Raw genomic sequence first — 24,985 nt, forward strand, 5'->3', positions numbered from 1 at the left:
AAAGCTCTTTCTCAGTTATTAAATACACATAGAAGGGACTGGATAAGCAGAGTTAACTAAGGAGTAATTAGTAATAGCTAACTTTTGTATAGCACTTACTATGTGCCAGGCACTATCCTAAAGTTCTTTACAAATAGTAAACATTTAATCTTCACAAAAAACCTGTGATAAAATACTACTTTATCTTTGTTTCATGAATGAGGAAACTGAAGCACAAAGAGTCAAAGAACCTGTCCAAGATATGTATCTGGAATGCAAATACAGTAGGTTAGCCGGAGTCCATTCTGTTCACATTAGGTTACACTCTCTCTCTCTTTTCTTTTATGCTCCCTTTTTACTCTTCCAGCAGAGAATTAATACTCTGACAACACTAGGACCAATACATCAGGGTAAGGAAAACAGAAACTTACATCTCTGGTTTTGGTTGCAATGTAACAAGTCTACCTTGAACACTTTGATTAATAAGACCTAGTAATGGTTCCAAAAAATTTACTTTCAATCTAAAATGAGCAAATCTATAAAATAAAGGGAAAAATCACCAACGGGAAAATGGCAAGTATCTTTGAGCCTGAACAACTTTGCTAAAATACTAAACCAAATTTGAAATGAGGTTAAGCTGGACATTATATTACAAAAAAGTTCAAAAACCCTTTTTGCCATCACTATCAGTACCACATAAAGCTTTTAAAACTCATTTGCTACCATGATCTTCTTCCTCCACCATAATCTCTCCATTGTCACACATCATCAACAAATCAACATGCAAGGATGGGACAGAAAGTGGATAGAGGATGAGGTTTCAAAAGTAACATCTCAGGCAAAGACCAAAAGCAAAAAACGGCTTGGAACTTGCAAACTCCCCTGGTGGAGTTGCCTGGCGACACCAGTATCACTGGAGATCACGTGTGCTTCCTGTTCAAGTATTCCTTCAGTTACATGAGCTCCAAGATCAAGCCCTGAGCCTTTGGGGTGAGAGTACTGACTCTAAGACCCTAGACTATCAGAAAACTAACCCTAGGGGGTATCAAATAGTGAGAACTCACAAAAAGGAAACCACTATAATACAAGACCTGGCATTACCCAACCACCAATAGCACCCTGTGAAGGACCCCTCATCTAAACAACAAATACAACAAAAATACAAACCCAGTCATCAGCAGATAGGACTACCACCTCACTCAGCCTTGCCCATCAGAGGAAAGAAAAACAAAGAAACAAAAACCCAACACAAATCTTACCCTGTAGGAAGCTTACACAAACCACTGGGCCAACCTTAGGAGGGCAGAAACCAAAAGGAAGAAAGAATTCAACCTTGAAGCCTGGGAAAAGGAGACCTCAAGTACAATAAGTTTAAAAAAATAATAATGAAAAGGCAGAGAAATACTACACAAATGAAGGAACAAACTAGAAACAAAGAAGTCCAAATAAATGAAGAGGAAATAGGCAAACTACCTGAAATAGAATTCAGAATAATGATAGTAAAGATGATCAAAAACCTTGAAAGCAAAATGGAGAAAATGCAAGAATCAATTAACAAAGAACTAGAAGAATTAAACAATAAACATATTGAGACAAACAACACAATTACCGAGATTAAAAATAATCTAGAAGGAATCAATAGCAGAATATCTGAAGCAGAAGAATGAATCAGTGAGCTAGAAGATAAAATGGTAGAAATAACTTCTGAACAGCAGAATAAAGTAAAAAGAATGAAAAGAACTGAGGACAGTTTCAGAGACCTCTGGGACAATATCAAACGCACCAACATTCAAATAATAGGAATCCCAGAAGAAGAGAAAAAGAAAGGGTATGAGAAAATTTTTGAAGAGATTATAGTTGAAAATTTCCCCAACATGGAAAAGGAAATAGTCAATCAAGTCCAAGAGGCACAAAGAATCTCACACAGGATAAACCCAAGGAGAAACAGGCTAAGACACAAACTAATCAAACTAACAAAGACTAAACACAAAGAAAGACTATTAAAAGCAGCAAGGGAGAAGAAACAAGTAACAAACAAGGGAAAGCTCATACACTTAACAGCTGGTCTTTCAGCAGACTGCAGGCCAGAAGGGAATGGCAGGATATATTTAAAGTTCTGAAAGGGAATAATCTACAATCAAGATTACTATACCCAGCAAGGATCTCATTCAAAATTGATGGAGAAATCAAAAGCTTTTCAGAGAAGCAAAAGTTAAGAGAATTCAGTACCACCAAACCAGCTTTACAACAAATGTTAAACGGACTTACATAGTCAAGAAATACAAAAAAAAAAAAAAAAAGAAATACAAGAGAAGAAAAAAGATCTACAAAATCAATCCCAAATAATTAAGAAAATGGTAATAGAAACATATATATGGATAATTACCTTAAATGTAAATGAATTAAATGCTCCAATCAAAAGACACAGACTGGTTGAATGGATACAAAAACAAGACCCATATATATGTTGTCTACAAGAAACCCACTTCAGACCTAAAGACACATATAGACTGAAAGTGAGAGGATGGCTAAATAAATTCCATGCAAATGGAAAGCAAAAGAAAGCTGGAGTAGCAATCCCTGTATCGGACAAAATAGACCTTAAAATAAAGAAGATTACAAGAGATAAGGAAGGACACTACATAATGATTAAGAGATCAATCCAAGAGGAAGACATAACAATTGTAAATATCTATGCACCCAACATAGGAGCACCTCAATACATTAGATAAACACTAACAAACATAAAAGGAGAAGTTGACAGTAACACAATAATAGTAGGAAACTTTAACACCCCACTCATACCAATGGACAGATCATCAAAACAGAAAATTAATAAGGAAACACAAGTCTTAAGTGATACATTAGATGAGATGGATCTCATTGATATCTTCAGGACATTCCATCCAAAGGCAGAAGAATACACCTTCTCAAGAGCATATGGAACATTCTTCAGGATAGATCACATCTCGGGTCACAAATTAAACCTCAGTAAATTTAAGAAAATTGAAATCATATCAAGCAACTTCTCCGACCACGCCGCTATGAGATTACATATCAATTACAAGAAAAAAACTGTAAGAAGCACAAACACAAGGAGATTAAACAACACGTTTCTAAATAACCAAGGTTACTGAAGAAATCAAAAGGGAAATGAAAAAAATTTCTAGAAACAAATGACAATGAAAACATGACAACTCAAAACCTATGGGATGCAGAAAAAAGCAGTCCTAAGAGGGAAATTTATAGCAATATAATCCTACCTCAAGAAACAAGAAAAACCAAATAGACAGCCTAACCTTACACCTAAAACAACTGGAAAAAGAAGAACCAAAAAAATCCCAAAATTAGAAGGAAAGAAATCATAAAGATCTGAGCAGAAATAAGTGAAAAAGAAATGAAATAAATAACAGTAAAGATTAATAAAACTAAAAGTTGGTTCTTTGAGAAGATAAACAAAATTGACAAACCTTTAGCCAGACTCAAGAAAAAGAGAGAAGAATCAAATCAACAAAATTAGAAATGAAAAAGGAGAGGTTACAACAGACAATGGAAATACAAAGGACTATAAGAGACTATTATGAACAATTATATGGCAATAAAACGGATAACCTGGAAGAAATGGACAGATTTTTAGAAAAGTTCAATCTTCCAAGGCTGAACCAGGAAGAAATCAAAATTATGAACAACCCAAATACAAGCACTGAAATGGAAGCTGTGAACAAAAATCTCCCAAAAAACAAAAGCCCAGGACCAGATGGCTTCACAGGAGAATACTATCAAACATTTAGAGAGAAGCTAATGCTTATCCTTCTAAAACTCTTTCAAAAATTGCAGAGGAAGGAGCACTTCCATACTCATTCTACGTGGCCACTATCACCCTGATACCAAAACCAGACAAAGACAACACAAAAAAAGAAAACTACAGGCCAGTATCACTGATGAACATAGATGCAAAAATCCTCAACAAAATTTTAGCAAACAGAATTCAGCAACACATCAAAAAGCTCACATGCCATGATTAAGTTGGGTTTATTCCAGGAATGCAGGATTCTTCAATATTTGCAAATGAATCAATGTGATACACCATATTAACAAACTGAAAGATAAAAACCATATGATTACCTCAATAGATGCACAAAAAGCCTTTGACAAAATTCAGCACCCATTTATGATTAAAACTGTTAAAAAAAAAATGGGCATAGAAGGAACCTACCTTAACATAGTAAAGGCCATATATGATAAGCCTACAGCAAATATTTTTCTCAATGGTGAGAAACTGAAAGCATTCCCCCTAAGATCAGAAACAAGACAAGGGTGTCCACTTTCACCGCTATTATTCAACATAGTTCTGGAAGTCCTAGCTACAGCAATCAGAGAAGAAAAAGAAATAAAAGGAATCCAGATCAAAAAAGAAGTAGTAAAGCTCTCACTGTTTGTAGATGACATGTACATAGAAAACCCTAAAAATAGAATTAGAAAATTACTAGAGCTAATCAGTGAATTTAGCAAAGTTGCAGGATACAAAATCAATACACAGAAATCACTTGCATTTCTATATACTAACAATGAAAAATCAGAAAGAGAAAGTAAAGAATCAATCACATTCACAATTGCAAAAAGAATTAAATATCTAGGAATAAACCTACCTAAGGAGACAAAAGAACTATATACAGAAAACTATAAGACACTGATGAAAGAAATCAGAGACAACATAAACAGATGGAGAGATATTCTATGTTCCTGGGTAGGAAGAATCAATGTTGTGAAAATGACTACACTACCAAATGCAATCTACAGATTCAATGTGATCCTTATCAAATTACTAATGGCATTTTTCACAGAACCGAAGAAAAAATTTCACAATTCATATGGAAACACAGAAGACTCTGAATAGCCAAAGCAGTCTTGAGAAAGAAGAGTGGAGCTGGAGGAATCAAGCTTCCTGACTTCAGATTATACTACAAAGCTACAGTCATCAAGACAGTATGGTACTGGCACAAAAACAGAAATATAGACCAATGGAACAAGGTAGAAACCCCAGAAATAAACTCATGCACCTATGTGTAACATATTTTTTACAAAGGAGGCAAGAATATACAATGGGGCAAAGACATCCTCTTCAATAAATGGTGCTGGGAAAACTGAACAGCTAAACATGTAAAATAATGAAATCAGAATGCTTCCTAACACCACACACAAAGATAAACTCAAAATGGATTAAAGACCTAAATATAAGACCAGAAACTATAAAACTCTTAGAGGAAAACTGGCAGAACACTTGATGACATAAATCAAAGCAAGATCCTCTATGACCCACCTCCTAGAGTAATGGAAATGAAAACAAAAGTAAAGAAGTGGGCGGAGAAGGAAATGGCAACCCACTCCAGTATTTATGCCTAGAGAATCCTGTGGGCAGAGGAGCCTGGTGGGCTACTGTCCATAGGGTCGCACAGAGTCGGACACAACTGAAGCGACTTAGCAGCAGCAGCAGCAGCAAACAAGTGGGACCTGAAAGCTTTGGCACAGCAGAGGAAACTATAAGCAAGGTGAAAAGACAACCCTCAGAATGGGAGAAAATAATAGGAAATGAGACAACTGACAAAGGATTAATTTCCAAAATATACAAGCAGCTCATACAACTCAATACCAGGAAAACAAACACCCCAATCAAAAAGTGGGAAAGAGACCTAAACAGACATTCTCCAAAGAAGACATACAGATGACTAACAAACACATGAAAAGATGCTCAACATCACTTATTATTAGAGAAATGCAAATCAAAACCACAATGAGATATCACCTTACACAGTCAGAATGGTCTGACCATCAAAAAGTTTACAAACAATAAATACTGGAGAGGGTGTGTAGAAAAGGGAACGCTCTTGCACTATTGGTGAGAGTGTAAATTGATACAGCCACTATGGAAGATGGTATGGAGATTCCTTAAAAAACTAGGAATAAAACCACCATGTGACCCAGCAATCCCACTCCTAGGATATACCCTGAGGAAACAAGGGTTGAAAAAAACACATGTATCCCATTGTTCAAGCACTATTTACAATAGCTAGAACACGGAAGCAACCTAGATGCGCACTGACAGGTGAATGGATAAAGAATTTGTGGTACATATATTACTCATAATATTCCATAATGTTCCATAAAAGGAACGCATTTGAGTCAGTTCTGATGAGGTGGATGAACCCAGAACCTATTATACAGAGTGAAATGAGTCAGAAAGAAAAAGATAAATATCGTATTCTAACACACATATATGGAACATAGAGAAATAGTTCTGAAGAATTTATTTACTGGGCAGTAATGGAGAAAAAGACATAGAGAATAGACTTATGGACATGGGGAGAGGGGAGGAGAGGGTGAGATGTATGGAAAAAGTAACTTGGAAACTTACATAACCATATGTAAAACAGACAGCCAACAGGAATTTGCTGTGTGGCTCAGGAAACTCAAACAGGGGCTCTGTATCAACCTAGAGGAGGGGATGGGGAGGGAGATGGGAGGGGATATATGTATACCTATGGCTGATTATTTTTTAAGAAATAAAAAAGAGAAAAAAAATGCAAGGATGGCATGAAAGAACAGGGCATTTTGTATATGAATGGCTGTTGACAAGAAATGGTCATCTAAGTAGGGATCACATAGCTGCAAATAACTCTTAGGATACAATTGAGATATTAGAGATCATACATAATGGCCTTAGACTACTGGAAGAACTTTGGCTTTTACTACTAATAAGAGTGAGGTGGGAAACCATAAGGGTTGTAAGCCCAGGAGAGATATGATCTATATTATGTTTTAAAAGGATTCCTCTTGCTGTGATGTGAAGAACAGGCTGTAGGAAGCCGAGAAAGCAGTGATCAGTTAAACCAGGGGTCTGGCAAACTATGGGCTGCATTCCACCCAAGGCCTGTTTCTGTACAACTGAGCTAAGATTGTTTTTACATTTTTTAAAGATTGTTTTTAAAACAAAAGGTGAATCTGCAACAAAGGCTGTATATGACCTCCAAAAGTTAACTTATTATTTAGCCCTTTCTGCAAAAGTTTGTCTAACTCCTGAATTGCAATAATCCTGTTAAGAGAAGATCATGGCTTGGATCAGGGTTGTAGTAATGGAGAAGTTGAGAAGTATTCAAATTTAAAATATGTTTTGAAATTAAAGTCAACAGAATTTACAGAAGAATTAAATGAGAGGTAGAACATAAAGGTTAAGGATTACTCAGAGGATTTTTAGTCTGAGTAACTAGAAGAGTGGAATTTCCTTTTACTAGAGGAATAAGACTATGGGGATAAGTAGATTTGGAGAGGGACACTAGGAGTTAGTTCAGTTTTGGACATGTTATATTTGAGATGACCTATTTGATAAGATATCCAAGAAAAGACAATGAATTAGAAAAATCCAGTGGGGACACAGAAATTTAGAATTAAATGATTAGATCATCAAGGAAGTAAGTTTAGATTATAAAAATAAATGGTCTGAGGACTGAACCCGGGGACACTGTTGCATAGAAATTAGGGAATTGGGAAGGAATCAGCAAAGGCTTTCCTGGTGGCTCAGACGGTAAAGAATCCGCCTGCAATGCGCAAGACCCAGGTTAGATCCCTTGGTTGGGAAGATCCCCTGGAGAAAGGAATGGCAACCCACTCCAGTATTCTTGCCTGGAGAATTCCATGGACAGAGGAGCCTGGTGGGCTACAGTTCACAGGGTCAACAAGAGTTGGACACGATTGCATTTTCTCTTCTTGCCACTGTTTCAAGAAGGAAGAAGTGATCATCTATGTCTAAATGTACTAAAAAATTAAGTTGAAGCATTGAATCACTGGATTCAACAAGAGAAATCTTGGTGGAATGATGGAGACAAAAGCCTTACTGGAAAGAGTCAGAGTGAGGAAGGAGATGGAATATAGTCAACTCTTCTAAGACCTTTCATTATAAAGACAATCAAATGGGGGAATACATGGAGTGGGATATAAAGATCAAGAAGCTTTGTAAAGATGGGAGGTATTGTAACATGCTTTTGCAGACTGAAGGAAATCCATTAGAGTGAAAAACTGATGAGTCACAAAAAAGTAGGGAGGATTGTTGAAGCCATGTCCTCATTTCAAATAGGTGAGTTTATGGGATCTAGTGCACAAGTGGAGGGGTTACCCTCAGCTAGCATGTTACTTTTGCAGTAAGGGGGAAAAAAATTTTTTTTTAAGTAAAAAAAGAAAGAAAGTTTTTTGCACAGTTCTTTTTGAAAGTATAGCTAAATCACTTTCCTAAAAATAAAATATATGACATCTTTAAGAAATCTATTTTTTTAATTCAGTAATTGTGCTATGCTGTTTTCCAAAGATTTATTTTAAATTTTGCTCTTTTCATGGGTGGCTAATTTTATCCATGCAGAAGAGTCACTTACCATACTGTTATTGAGATTCTTGTCAACTTTGCAGAATGTGTGTGGTGGACTTTCTCCTTTACTGGGTATAATAATACATATGTCTGTAACAGCCAACGTATTCTGAGTCATGTTTTCAGAGGCTCTTCGGTAAGTGATATAAATTCTTTGTGATGAGGTACTGCCGCTAATATTTGCAGGGCGTCCATAGGGAGTACTCTGGATAATTTCACACCCTTGTTTCAATCTTTCTTTCCAGTCATATAAAACCCTAAAAAATAAATTAGTACACAATTACAAAACACCCTCAAATATGAAAGGCAATATTGTCAGGAATCAAAGTCATCCTTAAATGTAGCAAATATTCGAACTGTACTGCAAGTTTGAATTGTACAGCCCCATATAAAATTAAAGAACAACTGTTCTCCCTAGTAAAAATTAATAATGTAAGGAAAACACAGATTAACCTCTGTCTTTATTGACATAAACCACAGAATGGCACTTTGCAGAATGTGCCAAGGTATTTTAATAGATAGATGGACAGATAACATAGATAGGTGTATGTATGTATGTCTCTAAAACCAAGCATCTTTAGAAAAAGCAACCTTGTATTTTGACCAAAGTTAAAGCTTTTTAAGGCTTTCAAAAGAGAAAATGACCTCAAATCTATCTTTCATCAAAGTATAAGTGCAAGTTTCCCCATTCTCCTTTATGGTAAAGTCATAAGTTTTTAATAATAAGACAGGCCAGGCATCAATTCCTTAAATTTTCTAAATATTATTACTTAAAGTACTTGGGAACACAAAGAAAACATCATGCTTGAATAATATTAGTTTATTCCCTCACAGAATTCACTAATTTGGACTTTAACACTGTCTTTGACCTTAGACAAAAAAATTAAAAAATTTAAATTAAATGAAAAGTGAAGTGAAAGTGAAAGTCACTCAGTTGTGTCCAACTCTTTGTGACCCCATGGACTATACAGTCCATGGAATTCTCTAGGCCAGAATACTGGAGTGGGTGGCCTTTTCCATCTCTAAGGGATCTTCCAAACCCAGGGATCAAACCCAGCTCTCCTATATTGCAGGTGGATTCTTTACCAGCTGAGCCACAAGGGAAGCCCAAGAATACTGGAGTGGGTAGCCTATCCCTTCTCCAGTGGATCTTCCTGACCCAGGAATCGAACCAGGGTCTCCTGCATTGCAGGCAGATTCTTTATCAACTGAGCTATCAGAGTAAATATGTTTCTGCATTTGCTGTAAAAAATTATTATAGAAGGCAATGTCTTCAACATTAATCAGTATTACCTTTTATAAAATCCCGTTATACAACTAAAGTGAAGTGAAAGTCGCTCAGTCGTGTCCGACTCTTTGCAACCCTATGGACTGTATGGTCCGTGGAATTCTCCAGGCCAGAATTCTGGAGTGGGTAGCCTTTCCCTTCTCCAGGGGATCTTACTGACCCAGGAATCGAACTGGTGTCAACTGCATTGCAGGCGGATTCTTTACCAACTTGAGCTATGAGGGGAAAAAAAATTTGACCAATTTTTGAAATGCAGTGCCAAAATTGGTCAAATTTTTTCTAATACAATTTTTAATATCCCTTTTGTCTCAGCTGTCAGCAAACTTAATATTTTTCTTTCTTTTGACATTCTATTTTGAAAATTTAGAGCAAAATTTGATGCTCAGTTATAGCAGCTATGTATATCCCAACGTTAGCCTAACTGCTAACTCCTCAATTTGATCTTGCTTTTTCTTTTTTAAAAAGTAAGTTTTATTGGAGGACAATTGCTTTACAACTCTGTGCTGGTTTTTTCCCTTAATCCTAAAAAATGGCATTGTCAGCCTATTACATATGGAATAGATGCAAAACAAAGAACTGCCGTATAGTTCTATATACAATATTCTGATATTCTAATACAAGGAACTCTATACAATATTCTGAGACCATAATGGAAAAGAATATAAATGTGTATATATATGAAAAACTAATCACTTTGTTGTACAGCAGAAATTAACATTATAAATCAACTATACTCACAATTTTAAAAAATAAATAAAAAAATTTAAACAGGTATTTGTAACAGAGAAGTTAGACATATCTGGATTTGAATTCCTACATCCTGGTACCAGCTGTATATCTCAGGTTGTTACTTAACTTCTCTGAGCCTTGTAATACTCAGTTATAAAATTTAAAAATTTAACTCATAGGATCTTGGCAGAACTAGATGAGAGTACAAGTAGGGTCTCCAAAATAATGCCAGGCACACAAATGCTCAACTGAAATCAAGAGGAAAAAATATAACACACAGAGCAATTTTTTAAAAAACACCATTTATCACCTCAAACTCTTAAAAGATACAGGAATATAAGTACATTTGACATATAAGCTACCTATTTTCTTTAATCAGGTATTGTGCTGTTGTATATATTGCTTGTTTTGCTGTTTTATATTGTTGGGTAACTTTTCCTATTTATTTAAACTGTAAGCTTTTTAAAGGCAGCAATGATGTCATATCCTCCACAATGACAAACATATGAGGACAGCCATAATAGTGGTTAATTTATTCATACCAGTTCATGTCCTTCCCTGTTGGAAAATCCATTCTATGCCTGGAAAATTTCTCATCTTTAATTTAGGCAACTCTAACACCCAAATAAGAATCTGCAACATTCCCTTCATTTTATCTGCAAGCCAGAATTCAGACAGTGATTAGTGAGCATAGGAGCTACTTAACCTAATCTTTTGAAAGTACAATTGGCTTATTTTCCCAAGCCATTTATTAATTATGTAGGCTTCATATGAAGCAATATGGTAGCTGTTCTGAAACCTACTTAAAATTACAACTATTGATTCACGAATCAGCACAATAAAGACTGAGTTTAATACAACTTGTTGATATCAAACATTAGATAATAGAATTTTAAAAGGAGAAGAAAGTTCCAGGAGCTCTTCCAGTTCATCCAATCTCCACTCGGGCATAAGGAAACTATTCACTTTCAGTCTTAATATATTAGGAGATGGAACTTTTATAGCTCTTTGCTGATATTAGTAGGGACACTGCTATCTTCCTTATTTTTAACCAAAATATTGTAAGTTAAGCCCATCCTCTTTGGCAACAGAGCCATGGAAACAAGAAGGCTTAAAACTGTCAGTTATTCAAAAGGTTAAACATAGAATTATTGTATGACCCAGCAATTCCACTTCTATGTATACATACAAGAGATATGAAAACATACATCCATACAGAACTTGTACATTAATACTCCCAAAAGCATCATTCATAATAGTCAAAAAGTGGAAACCACTCACATATCCATTGTCTGATGAATGCATAAATAAATTGTGGTAGACCCATAAGATGGAATATAATTCAGCCATATAAAGGAATAAAGCACAGACACACATTACAACATGGATAAACCTTGAAAACTTTATGCTAAGAGAAAGAATCAGCCACAAGATAATCATATACAATATGATTCTACTGACATAAAATATCCACAATAGGCAAATTCACAGACACAGAAAGTTGACTAGTGGATTGTCTATTGGGAGAATTAGACAAACTATAATGAATATAGGTGCTGTTTATTTGTGGGGACATGCATTTCTAAAATTTATTGTGGTGATTCAACTCTACAAATAGACTAAAATTTACTGAATTGTACCATTTCAATGAGTGAACTGGATGGTGTAAATTGTAAATCAGTAAAGCTATTATTTAAAAAGGAAACTACAATTTCAATACAACAGCCTAAATAAAACACTAATTTATCCAAGACCCTTTTTTCATGCACACTGACTTAAACTCCCAACTATAAGGATCATTACAACTGATCCTTAAAAGCCATCTTTTTCTCATCTTTTAAAAATAACAAAGTATATGATCAGAATAATACATGGCTTTCTGATATTTTTCTGTAAATGTTTTTCAAATTATCTCCCCTATTTTTAATAGAAAGAACTCAGACAAAAGTGCTAGAACAAAGAAACACTGAACAATGGAGAAGGAAATGGCATACCACTCCAGTATTCTTGCCTGGGAAATCCCATGAATAGAGGAGCCTGGCAGGCCGTAGTACATGGGGTCACAAAAAGTCAGACACGACTTACCAAGTAACATTAACACTTTAATGCCCAGGATGGATTTTCTAGCTCCAAGTCACCCTTTGAGGAACTGTCTCATTTTGTACTGCTTTGTGTAAACATAAAGCCAATATTTTAAGACAACAACAAAAAAAGAGACACTGAAAAGATAAAAGGAGCACAGGAAAAGAAAACGTGATTCTGGATATAAATGTGTCTATTTTTTTAAAGTATTTACAAACAAACGAGTTGAACGGTTAACTTCAAAATCTACAAGGCATATTATTTGAGTCAATAACGATAATTCTTTAAAAAAAATACTTACCCCAGATCCGTAAGTGGAGGCTTATCTCTTCCTCTTCTATAGCAAAGGAAAATCTGTGGCCCCACAAGACTTCCATTATTGAGATCAGCTGACAGTCCCGTTGGGGTAATATCAATACATGTGTAATCCCGTGGCACTTCCTCCCCAAGAGATTTAATAATAACTGAAACATCTGTGATAGGCTCTTTTGGTCTGGCTACTTTATGACAGGCATCATTGAAGTGAATTTCTTCTTCAAGAGGCTTTGAAACATCAGTTAATCCTGCTACAACAAAGTAGTCAGCAACACGAGGCCCCTTATCTTCAATCATCTTCCATTACAGAAGGTACATCTAAAAGGAAAGTAGAAGACCAGTATTCTCCTATAATAAGTCAAATAAATATAAGTGGTTTGTGTACAAATATGAATAAAAACTAAAAAAAAGTGTACTATACCTCTGATAAAACACACTAGTATTATACTTTTCACTGTCATACGTTAAAAGTGTTTTTAAAGAAACGGGACTATGTATAGCATTTGGAAAAGACCCTGATGCTGGAAACGACTGAAGGCAAAGAAGAGGGCGACAGAGGATGAGACGGTTAGACAGCATCACTGACTCGATGGACATGAATCTGAGCACACTCTGAGACGGTGGAGGAGCCTGGCATGCTGCAGTCCATGGAGTCACAAAGGATTGGGCACGACTTAGCACATGAACAACAACAACAATCTTATTATAAAATGAATGCATGAATTTCCATTCTTGTCAATATGCAAGCTTAGATTACCTAAGCAGACAACAACAAAAAAAACATACAACCTTCTAAATGCATAGTGCTAGTCACTCAGTTGTGTCCGACTCTGCAACCCCATGAACTGTAGCATGCCAGGCTCCTCTGTCCATGGAATTCCTCAGGCAGTACTACTGGACTGGGTTGCCATTCCCTTCTCCAGGGGATCTTCCCAACCCAGGGATCACACCAGGTCTCCTGCACTGTAGGCAGATTCTTTACCACCTAAGCCACCAGGGAAGCCCTAAATGCATAGAGTAGCATGTAAAAATGTAAGGAAGGACTTCCCTGGTGATGCAGTGGATAAGAATCTGCCTGCCAATGCAGGAGGCATGGGTTCAGTCCTGCTCTAGGAAGATTCCACGTGTCACGCAACAAGTAAGCCTGTGTACCACAACTACTGAAGCCCACGTACCCTAGAGCCTGTGCTCTGCAACGAGAGAAGCCGGTGCCCCTAACGAAGAGTAGGCCCCGTTCACCGCAACTAGAGAAAGCCTGTGAGCAGCAATGAAGACTCAGTGCAACCAAAAATAAATAAAAAATTTTTAAAATATTTTTTTTAAATGTAAGGGAAAAACAAACAAACAAAAAAAGAACAAAAAAAAAAAAAAAAAGGAAAAAAATTGTCAGGGCAATTCCCAGGGTCCCAAAACAGTAAGGAAACTGAAGGCCAGAATGCAATGTATAAGCTGATATTGGGTGGGAGAATTCTGCTGATCTCCTCAGTAATCAAGGGGCCTGTGTTTTTAAAAGGTATTGCAGGGACAGGAAACAATGCATTGGGACCACATAAAATGGGGAATTGGAACTGAGATGTTTGTATAAAGCCAAGAACCTCAAAGGACATAGCCTCTGTTAAAGAGTGGATTTTAAAAATCCATTCACTGCTACAGGGAAATAATAAAGTTTACTTCAATCTGGGCCCTACTTTGAGGGGAGTAACAAAATCTTTTCTGAGAATGTATAACAAAAGGCCTACTCACACCACTTAGGATTTGAGGTTTGACCTTAAGCCATCTGCATGGCCCCAGGAAGGTCCACACTAAGTTATTAATAATAACTGTGTTCCCAGGCTAGTGGTAATCCTGGGGGAGCAAATGTAAAAAAGTTTTAGAGGGTACCCTCAACACAGGTTTTCCACAGAGAAAGCACCACTGAAGATGACCTCCTATTCTAAAATTACAAAACAAAAAAGAAAAATCCACGCTAAATGAGTTTTAGCAGATACAATAAATAAAAGAACTTCAAATAATAAAAGTAGGGCAGTGATTGTAACACTAAGACATACTTATAACAAATTCAAAGAAAAAAGTACACAAAGTGAAATTCATCGTGTATCAATATTCACAAACATTTAACATCAAAATCTCCTTGAACTGTCTAGCATCCCTTAAATCTTATTTGTTACTTGAACGAAGAGAAGACACCCCCTCCGTCAGTACTGTCATTACTAATATAACAATTATAGGAAAACAGTTTAACCTAAAACAGAAATTTTCCAACATGTGTCTCATGTTAGACTTAGGTTCAATAAATGCAAAGAAAGGATTTTATGGGCAAATAAATTAGATATATATACTGTATGTCTCTTTTGTGTATTTATAATATATATGTAAAAATATTAAAGATGTCAATACCAAAATCAGGTTTATTATACTCTTTGCAGCCAAAGACAGAGACGCTCTATACAGTCAGCAAAAACAAGACTGGGAGCTGACTATGGCTCAGATCATGAACTCCTTATTGCTAAATTCAGACTTAAATTGAACAAAGTAGGGAAAACCACTAGACCATCCAGGTATGATCTAAATCAAATCCCTTACAATTATACATTGGAAGGAACAAAGAGATTCAAGGGATTAGATCTGATAGACAGAATGCCTGAAGAACTATGGACGGAGGTTTGTGACACTCTACAAGAGGCAGTAATCAAGACCATCCCCAAGAAAAACAAATGCAAAAAGGCAAAATGGTTGTCTGAGGAGGCCTTACAAATAGCTGAGAAAAGAAGAGAAGCTAAAGGCAAAGGAGAAAAGGAAAGATATACCCATTTGAATGCAGAGTTCCAAAGAATAGCAAGGAGAGATAAGAAAGCCTTCCTCAGTGATCAATGCAAAGAAATAGAGGAAAACAACAGAATAGGAAAGACTAGAGATCTCTTCAAGAAAATCAGAGATACCAAGGGAACATTTCATGCAAAGATGGACACAATAAAAGATAGAAATGATATGGACTTAACAGAAGCAGAAGACATTAAGAAAAGGTGGCAAGAATATACAGAAGAACTGTACAAAAAAGATCTTCATGACCCAGATAACCATGATGGTGTGATCACTCACCTAGAGCCAGACATCCTGGAATGTGAAGTCAAGTGGGCCTTAGGAAGCATCACTACGAACAAAGCTAGTGGAGGTGCTCACATTCCAGTTGAGCTATTTCAAATCCTAAAAGATGATGCTGTTAAAATGTTGCACTCAATATGCCAGCAAATTTGGAAAACTGAGCAGTGGCCACGGGACTGGAAAAGGTTGAGTTTTCATTCCAATCCCAAAGAAAGACAATGCCAAAGCATGTTCCAACTACCACACAACAGCACTCATCTCACACACTAGCAAAGTAATGCCCAAAATTCTCCGAGCCTTCAACAGTACATGAACCGTGAACGTCCAGATGTTCAAGCTGGATTTAGAAAAGGCAGATGAACCAGAGATCAAATTGCTAACAACCACTGGATCACTGAAAAAGCAAGAGAGTTCTAGAAAAACATCTACTTCTGCTTTACTGACTATGCCAAAGCCTTTGACTGTGTGGATCACAACAGACTATGGAAAATTCTGAAAGATGGGAATACCAGACCACCTGACCTGTGTCCTAAGAAATCTGTATGCAGGTCAAGAAGCAACAGTAAGAACTGGACATGGAACAACAGACTGCTTCCAAATCGGGACAGGAGTACCTCAAGGCTGCTTTGTCACCCTGCTTATTTAACTTATATACAGAGTACATCATGTGAAATGCTGGGCAGGATGAAGCACAACCTGGAATCAAGATTGCCGGAAGAATTATCAATAACCTCAGATATGTAGATGACACCACCCTTACTGCAGAAAGCGAGGAAGAACTAAAGAGCCTCTTGGTGAAAGTGAAAGAGGAGAGTGAAAAAGTTGGCTTAAAGCTAAACATTAAGAAAACGAAGATCACAGCATCTGGTCCCATCACTTCATGACAAATAAATGGGGAAACAATGGAAACAGTGACAGACTTTAATTTTGGGGGCTCCACAATCACTGCAGATGGTGACTGCAGCCATGAAATTAAAAGACACTTGCTCCTTGAAAGAAAAGTTATGACCAACCTAGACAGCACATTAAAAAGCAGACATTACTTTGCTGCCAAAGGTCCACCTAGTCAAAGCTATTGTTTTTCCAGTAGTCATGTATGGATGTGAGAATTGGACTATAAAGAAAGCTGAGCACAGAAGAATTGATGCTTTTGAACTGTGGTGTTGGAGAAGACTCTTGAGAGTCCCTTGGGCTCCTAGGAGATCCAATCAGTCCATCCTAAAGGAAATCAGTCCTGAATATTCATTAGAAGGACTGATGCTGAAGCTGAAACTCCAGTACATTGGGCACCTGCTGCAAAGAACTGACTCATCTGAAAAGACCCTGATGCTGGGAAAGATTGAAGGCAGGAGGAAAAGGGGACAAACGAGGATGAGATGGTTGGATGGCATCACTGACCGGATGGACATGAGTTTGAGCACGCACCGGGAATTGGTGATAGACAGCGAGGTGTGGCATGCTGCAGTCCACGGGGTCGCAAAGAGTCGGACACGACTGAGTGTCTGAACTGAACCGAAAAATATTAAATCCTCACAAATTCTCTGATAAACGTACCTGATTGATTTTGCTTTAATCCATGATTTCCCAAGTCTATTTGAACAATGAATCCTATTTTCCAACTTAAAAACTAGGAGAAACCCTCAGAACATGCTTTAGAAAATGCTATTTAAAGTAAATAACCTTTTTTGTATACTATAAAATACCTAAGGGCAATAAATTCTCATATATTTGTATATAAGTTATCACCATTTTCATCATAATCCCAAAACTCATTTAAATTTTTATATGGTTAATATCATGGTTTTCAGAATTCATGTCACATATTTTGGAATTTATATCCATTGCTCAAATGTTCTCTGTAAATATTCTCACTATTTGCTTAGAAAACATGCCTAAAGAAGGATCAAATGTCCCTACTTATTTTATTTAGGTATATATGGCTCCTGTGTAGCAATTTCCTAACATATAAGATTTCTGCACAGAAGAAAAAGCTTAAACTTTCAGAAATCTCTTCCAGACTGACAGTAAAGAGGAAGTAATAACCTGTTCTCCTGACAAAACTCTGTTAAACACTATTACAGGTGTTTACCTGCCTATTACAGGTGTTCTACAAAAAAAAAAAAAAAAAGCCAACAACACACACAGCTAACTATCTCTCCATTTTTTCAAGGTAGGAAAACAAAAACAGTTGTTTAAAGCACTTTTGTATTTAACTTTTTTCATTAGTCTTTGAAAATAATTCTTTAATGGCTATATTTTAATGAGTAAAACATTACTGACCTGTTTCCTTACTGTTGATCATTTACTGTATCTACTTATTTTGCTAAAATTTAAAAATGCTAAGATAAATAACTTTGAACATAAACCTCTGGCTACAACTCTTATCATTTCTTCAGGATAAATTTATTAAAGTAGAATTTTTGGGTCAAATAGACATATACACTTAGAGATTCTATAAGTGTTCATTTGCTTTTATGTGGGCATGAATTTTAATGATGAAAACACATATATATTTAATAGGTTTATCTGCAAGCTACTACCTTAGGCATTGGAAATAAACAACTATTATACTATTAAGCAGATATTTGGGAAAAATTGTAGGAAAATCTTGTTTTTGTTACCTCTAACTGGCTCACAAACTGTAATAATTTGATTTGATTCATAATTGAATATGGTAAATAACTACTAAAAGGGAACAAGTCCAAAGTTCTTCATCAATACATATAAGAGTAACCAGGAAGTTCCCTGGTAGTCCAGAGGCTAAGACTTGGAGCTCCCAATGCAGAGGGCCTCGGTTTGGTCCCTGGTTGGGGAACGGAATCCCACATGCTGCAGCTAAAGGATTTGCATGCCACAAGGAAGATCAAAGATCTAGCATGCCACAACTAGGACCTGGTGCAGCTAAATAATTTTTTTTTTTAAATACAGCAATCAATTTTAAAGTGGTGATAAAATCCTCTTTTGTTAACAGAAAAGTAAATTGTATGTCACTTCAGTTATCTTTATTCCATTTATTCATTTAGGTGTGGACAGTGGTAAGGAAAGTGGCAAAATATTTGATGGCATTCTCTAATGACAAAGTATATAAAGTCAAGAGCATCGCTGGCAACATCCTATACAACTTCTAGATCTCAATGTTCTTTAATTCATTCAAGAAGAGTTTATAATACTGAAAATGCACCTCTACTTTTTCTTTTAAATCAACTGTTTATAAAGTAAGTTTGAGGTTTAGAAACTAGGGGTTAGATACTGTTATAAATTACAAGGTAAAGAAAATAATGAAAATATTTAACACAGGGTAGTTATTTCCTAACAGTTTCAATAAATCATGAGACTTCCATTGGAGTGTGAAATTTACAATCCTCATAGAAAATAACAAACATGTTTTAAGACAAAATGCCTTATATTGGTAAGAGCCAACAAAAGTCACTTGGAAAGAACATTTAAAGAAAGCATTCGTAGTCATGCACAAAACTTGGACTTTCAGTGTAGAATATCAGAGCAAAACCCCTAAACAATTAGGAGGTAAGTTTTTCTATTTTTTGGGGAGGTAAACTTTTTAAAATTCATTTTGGAAACTGGGGGCCACACAAAATAAGTATTTGATCCAATAGTTCTCTAACTAATCATAGTAATGTAAACCCATGAAACAACTTTACTAAAGCTCTAGTAACAATACCACATCATTAAATAGTTATTGTTTTCTTAATTATTCTTTGTTCGACATGATACAGATAACTTAAAGAATTAGTTCATAATATGTTTACAGACATTTTAAAAAAATTTCACATCCCTACTTGGTGTGTTTAATTGCAAGTTACATCTATTTTCTTTGAGATTAGAAAACAAGAAGGATGAGCTCTCTATTCTTAAAAGGTTCGAGAGAGAAACTGAGAAATCATCACAAGAAATCTCTTGAAACGCTCTCACCCGTTCAGCAACTAATGGAGACTGACTTACTTTTCTCCCTTTCAATCTCTGCCCAATCAAATCAGATTCTTTTCTATTTCTTCTATCACTCCATTATGTCAAGTAGTAAAGCATTTGCTATCTAGGTTAACTCTAAGGACAAGAAAAGGCAAGAGCGGAAATCAGAGGCAACATTTTAAGGATATATGAAAAACAAAAATATCAGAACATAAGTTTTGCAAAATTATAGACTTACTGAATTAGTAAAAGGAGCAAAGTCTTTCAGATAGGGCCTAATATAGACATAACTCAAGGTTATACATGGAAATGGCTAATAACACAATGGACCAGCTCAACGGCCCCTCACTCCAGTTCACTTAAATAAACTGGAAGAAATTTTATTTTTTTAAAAAATAAAATTTTTTTAAAAATTAAAAAAAATTTCAAATTAAAAATTTTTTTAATTAAAAAAAAAAAAAAACCACTGTAATTTCACAGTTAAAGGCTTAACCAAGCTCATCTTTTCTTACGTTATCAAAACTGGAGACTCTCATTCCCATCTTTTTCTAAAGTTCATCTCTCATTGTTCTTCCAGCCAAGGTAATCTATCTACTGTCCTGCAAGTACACCTTTGCTCTTTTCCTTTGATGATACACTATTACCTTTTTCTAGTTAATATATGTTTATCTTATTTTTCAAAACAATTTAAACATATATGGATTTTCATTTAAACTTTATAAATTGTACAAAACAGAAGAAAAAGAAATTCAATAATTCCATTCACAATAATAAACTTGGTTTATATTTAACTAAATTTCCCAGTTTTCTTTAAGCATAGAAAACATCTTTCTAATCTTCATCTCCCTCTCAGTCACTAAGTCATATCTGACTCTTTGCAACCCTATGGACTATAGCCCGGCAGGCTTCTCTGTCCATGGGATTTCCCAGGCAAGAATACTGGAGTGGGTTGCCATTTCCTCCTTCATGGAATCTTCCCCAACCAGAGACTGAACCCGTGTCTCCTGCACTGCAGGTGGATTCTTTACCTGCTGAGCCATCCGGAAGCCCTCATGCACAATTATAATACAGAAGTATTTTTATTTTATTTATTTAATAAGTATTAGTTGGCTATAATCTTCATAATTATATTAAATGACCACATAATACTCCATTAAATAGAAATAGACACTATAATCAGTACCCAAAACTTCTTCTCCCTGCTAGTACTCAAAGTATGGTAGGTAGGTGCTTAAAAAAATTTAAGTGAATAAATAGTTCACTTTACAAACTTCCTCAAGTATATAAACTTCCTAAATGTAATGTCTTTTTTCTATAATTCAGAATCAATTTTCTGAACCTCGATTACCTTAAATACTATAGCTATTGAATGTAGGATAAACACAGATAAACTAGATTTGAGTCTAACTTATCAGGGACTTGGGAAAAAGTAAAAAATTATTGAGTAAGTAATTGATTCATTCATCCAATGAATTTCTTATAAATAGGTTTTAAAATCTAACACTATTCTAAAGGTTGATGACAATATCGATGAAAGTCAGCATATGCCTTCTTGTTTAGCTTTACCTTTCCATATCTCTCTGTTCTTTTATTCCACCCCTAGTCATCTTTTCTCCTACCACATTTCAGTAGCCTGCCTTCACCCTGCCCAAAGTTTTTCTACCAGTTTCTCCCTAAGGCCCAAGGAGAGAGGCCCAAAGTTTCTCCTGCTTTGTTCTCCCTCTCCCCCAGCTCCATGAAAATTGGCACAAGCTGCTTAGAAAACAGCATTCTAGGGAGATTTTGAAAGGAAAAAAAAAATCTTATTTGTATATCATAATTAACAGGTTTACTTAAAAAAAAGAAAAAAAAAAAAAGGTTTAGCCCACCCAAGCCAACTGACTTTTTAAAAGTAAATTTTAGTAACAAAAACTGATGGAGTATGTGGGGCAAAGTTCTTAAGCAAGGCAGCGGGGGAGGGGGGGGGCGACGACTTATTTGTCTTTTTGACTATTTTGAAACCACTTACCCTCTCAATACCTATTCCCAAGCAAACATCAATAGCAAAAAAAATAAAACCACAATATGTAATTTGGCAGCTCCCTTTTGAAAGATTACCAACACCCAATTTACATTAAAAAAAAAAAAGTTAGGATAAGAATAACAGACATTTAAATGGGAAGAGATCTTTTCATTAGTGATAGTCTTAACCCTTACTTTAGAGCCAAAGAAACTGAAGCACAAAAGGTAGCTTACTTAAGGATACCCAGTTAGTGGTAGAGCCTGGGCAAGCACTCAAGTCCCTTAATCTAGAATTCTTTACACTTGGAGATGCTATTTCTAAGATGTTTCTAATAAACAGTGTTGAATTAATACTGACCCAGGGCACACTTGAAACATCTTTTTTTAACAAGTTATTTCATGTCACTTGTTACTTACAATCATTACTTGGTGAATATAGGCCAAATTCAAGTTAAGAGATCTGATAAATTAACATTTCACTGTGTTTATATAGCAAACAGTTAATAAAAATAAATATAAATGTAAAAAAAAAAAAAAAAAAAAACTACTTACACATTACTGAAAGTCTCTCTGAAAATGATGCCAGATCTCAATCTGTGAATTCTGCAAGCCTCAGAGTTTGAGAAATACTGTATTAAAAAGAGTAAGAATTGGGTTCAAATTAATTCCAATCAAGTATTTTCCCCTAAGATGCCTGTGTATACTTAAAAGTTTTGTTAATAATGATAATTTTCAAACAAAAAGATTGCATGTATTGTTTTCATATGGTTAAGAGTCAGTAAGTAATTTTCATATACCAGCTCTTCCAGAAAACACATTTCAGTCAAGAATTAACACTTAAAAATAGATAAAGGGGACAAACAGAGAAAACAAAACGAAAAAATAAGGGCACAAGAGAGTAAATGTGCACAGAAACAAGAAGAAAGAAAAACACATCAATTTCTGAGACATTATGTATAGTATCTCATTCCTAGAAGAAAAAATGCAGGCACAAACACAAGAGGAAGAAGACATGATTTTCACTGAGTATCTAATAAACAACAGGGAAATAGCAGCAGCAGACACCAGACTGAGCTAACTTGGTGGATCTTTGGTGCGTGTCTGGGAAATGGGAGAGATGTGGGGAAAGGGCTAAAATCAATTAAAGTGATTAAAGTGTTGTAGGATGGAAAAGTGGATAAAAAGAATGAATGCAAAATAACGTTAAGTACAATCTTCCTACATTTTGGACTGCTAAAAGTGATCGAGATAGATATGTTTTAAAAAGTAGGACACCACTCCACCTCAGATTCACTGAATATCTTCAGTCAGTAAATATGGAGTGGTGGCTCAGATGGTAAAGAATCCGCCTGCAATCTGGGAGACCTGGGTTCGATCCCTGGATTGGGAAGATCTCCTGGAGGAGGGCATGGCAACCGACCCCAGTATTCTTGCCTGGAGAATCCCCATGCACAGAGGAGCCTGGCGGGCTACATTGCAAAGAATCAGACACGACTGAGCGGCTAAAGTACATTATTTTTCAAATAATTCTAAAATCTTATTGCGGACAGGCAGCAAAGAAACAATGTAAATACAGATATGCTGAAACAATTTATAAATTCAGCATCAGGTTATCACAAAAATGTTCTAGTTTAAATACTTGATGTCTGTGAAAAATACTGGAAAAATTTGAAAACTGCACCTCCTATTTTATTGGTAGAATATCAGGCTTGTTTGATGCAATTATAAATTATGAATGTAGCATATAATCAATTCCAAACAAATTTTCTGCACACTGAGTTTCCTTATACAGTAAGAACACTTTATGACAATGACTTCCATGTACCTATGTTCCACGAAATATTTGTTATTAAAAAAAACAAAGCATTTTCTTTAATGTTGAAATTTTCAGATTAATTTACAGCAGCATTCACAATATGAAATGCTTCCTTTTTGACAGAAGAAATTTGTAAAATCTTTGATTCCATGAACTGTATGAAAAAACTGACCCATTATTAGAATTACCTGGTTTCCCATTACACAGAAGGTGAGACTGATATGAAACTGACATCACTTAAGTGTTTACAAAGTTCTTCTGTTAATGGAGACAACACATCACCACTACTGCTTCACTTTCTGTATGTGCATAAGAAAACTTGCAACAAAAAATGCATAAAATCTATTTAGTGGAGCATCCTTTGATGTAAATACAAAGTCATGCTCCTCAAAGTGCTTCCTGCAGCTACATACGTCAATTATCTTTCAGCACATACTTCTTTAAATTGCTGTTATTTTTAATTGAACTTTTCATTTTGAAGTAATTGTAGATTTACATTCAGCTGGAAAAAAAACAATAGCGATCTGGTATAATTTTTACCCAGTTTCTCCCAATGGTAACACCTTGAAAAATCATAGTATAATCATAGTGGGGATAGTGACAGATGCAATTCTCCTATCTTATTCTGATATTCCCGATTTTACTTGTATTCATGTGTATATATGTGTGTATTTAGTTCTATACAATTTTATTATATGTGCAGCTTCACGTACTTATCACCCAACTCAAGATACGGAACAGTTTCACCCCAAGGATCGTTAGTGTTGCCCTTTTATAAGTACGCCCACTTCCCTCCTGCCTTCCCCACACTGTCCATAATACCTGTGGAGTGGTATATTTTTACCAGAGAGCACACAGGGCCAATGAAAGGAAAAGAAAGTCTCTAAAGCAATAAGTCCTTACAAAATAGGTGGAGAAACAAACCAGAGAAAAAAGCATATACATGTGCACAGATTATTGGTCACACTTACTCAGCCATCTGGAACATTACATTTGAATATAATTATGCAAACATAAATGCACAGGCATATACATACATGTAAAGATAGAGACAGAGAGTGACCATCTACTAAGTCACAGTGACAATCAATCTCCTTGATTCTGAGATAAATTTTCCTATCGCGAATAAATTCCAGACTAGAATCAAGTGGACAAATAAAATAATACCACAGAATGACTGGGGCTTCCTGGGCGGCTCAGCGGTAAAGAATCTGCCTACTAATGCAGGAGACATGGGCTTGATTCCTGAGTCAGGCAGATACGCTGGAGGAGGAAATGCCAACCCACTCCAGTATCCTAACCTGGAGGATCCCGTAGACAGAGGACCCTGGGG

General features: G+C 35.7%; 1 protein-coding gene across 5 annotated transcripts in view; it reads right to left on the reverse strand.

Annotated features, from left to right (window-relative positions):
- DENND4A (DENN domain containing 4A) overlaps positions 1 to 24,985 on the reverse strand; it is a 114,366-nt gene that overhangs the window by 67,372 nt on the left and 22,009 nt on the right. For 4 of the 5 annotated variants that reach the window (XM_065941600.1, XM_065941602.1, XM_065941604.1 and 1 more), the window contains exons 2-4: positions 22,389 to 22,465; positions 12,793 to 13,124; positions 8,400 to 8,649 (exon numbers count right to left, since the gene is read on the reverse strand). In XM_065941600.1, coding sequence (XP_065797672.1) covers positions 8,400 to 8,649; positions 12,793 to 13,103 — 561 coding nt within the window. In that variant the 5' untranslated portion in view covers positions 13,104 to 13,124; positions 22,389 to 22,465. The remainder of the gene's footprint in view (positions 1 to 8,399; positions 8,650 to 12,792; positions 13,125 to 22,388; positions 22,466 to 24,985) is intronic. The other variant, XM_065941601.1, reaches the window with a different exon arrangement.

This window comes from Muntiacus reevesi, chromosome 7, assembly GCF_963930625.1.
Source record: "Muntiacus reevesi chromosome 7, mMunRee1.1, whole genome shotgun sequence".
NCBI classification, from domain to species: Eukaryota; Metazoa; Chordata; class Mammalia; order Artiodactyla; family Cervidae; genus Muntiacus; species Muntiacus reevesi.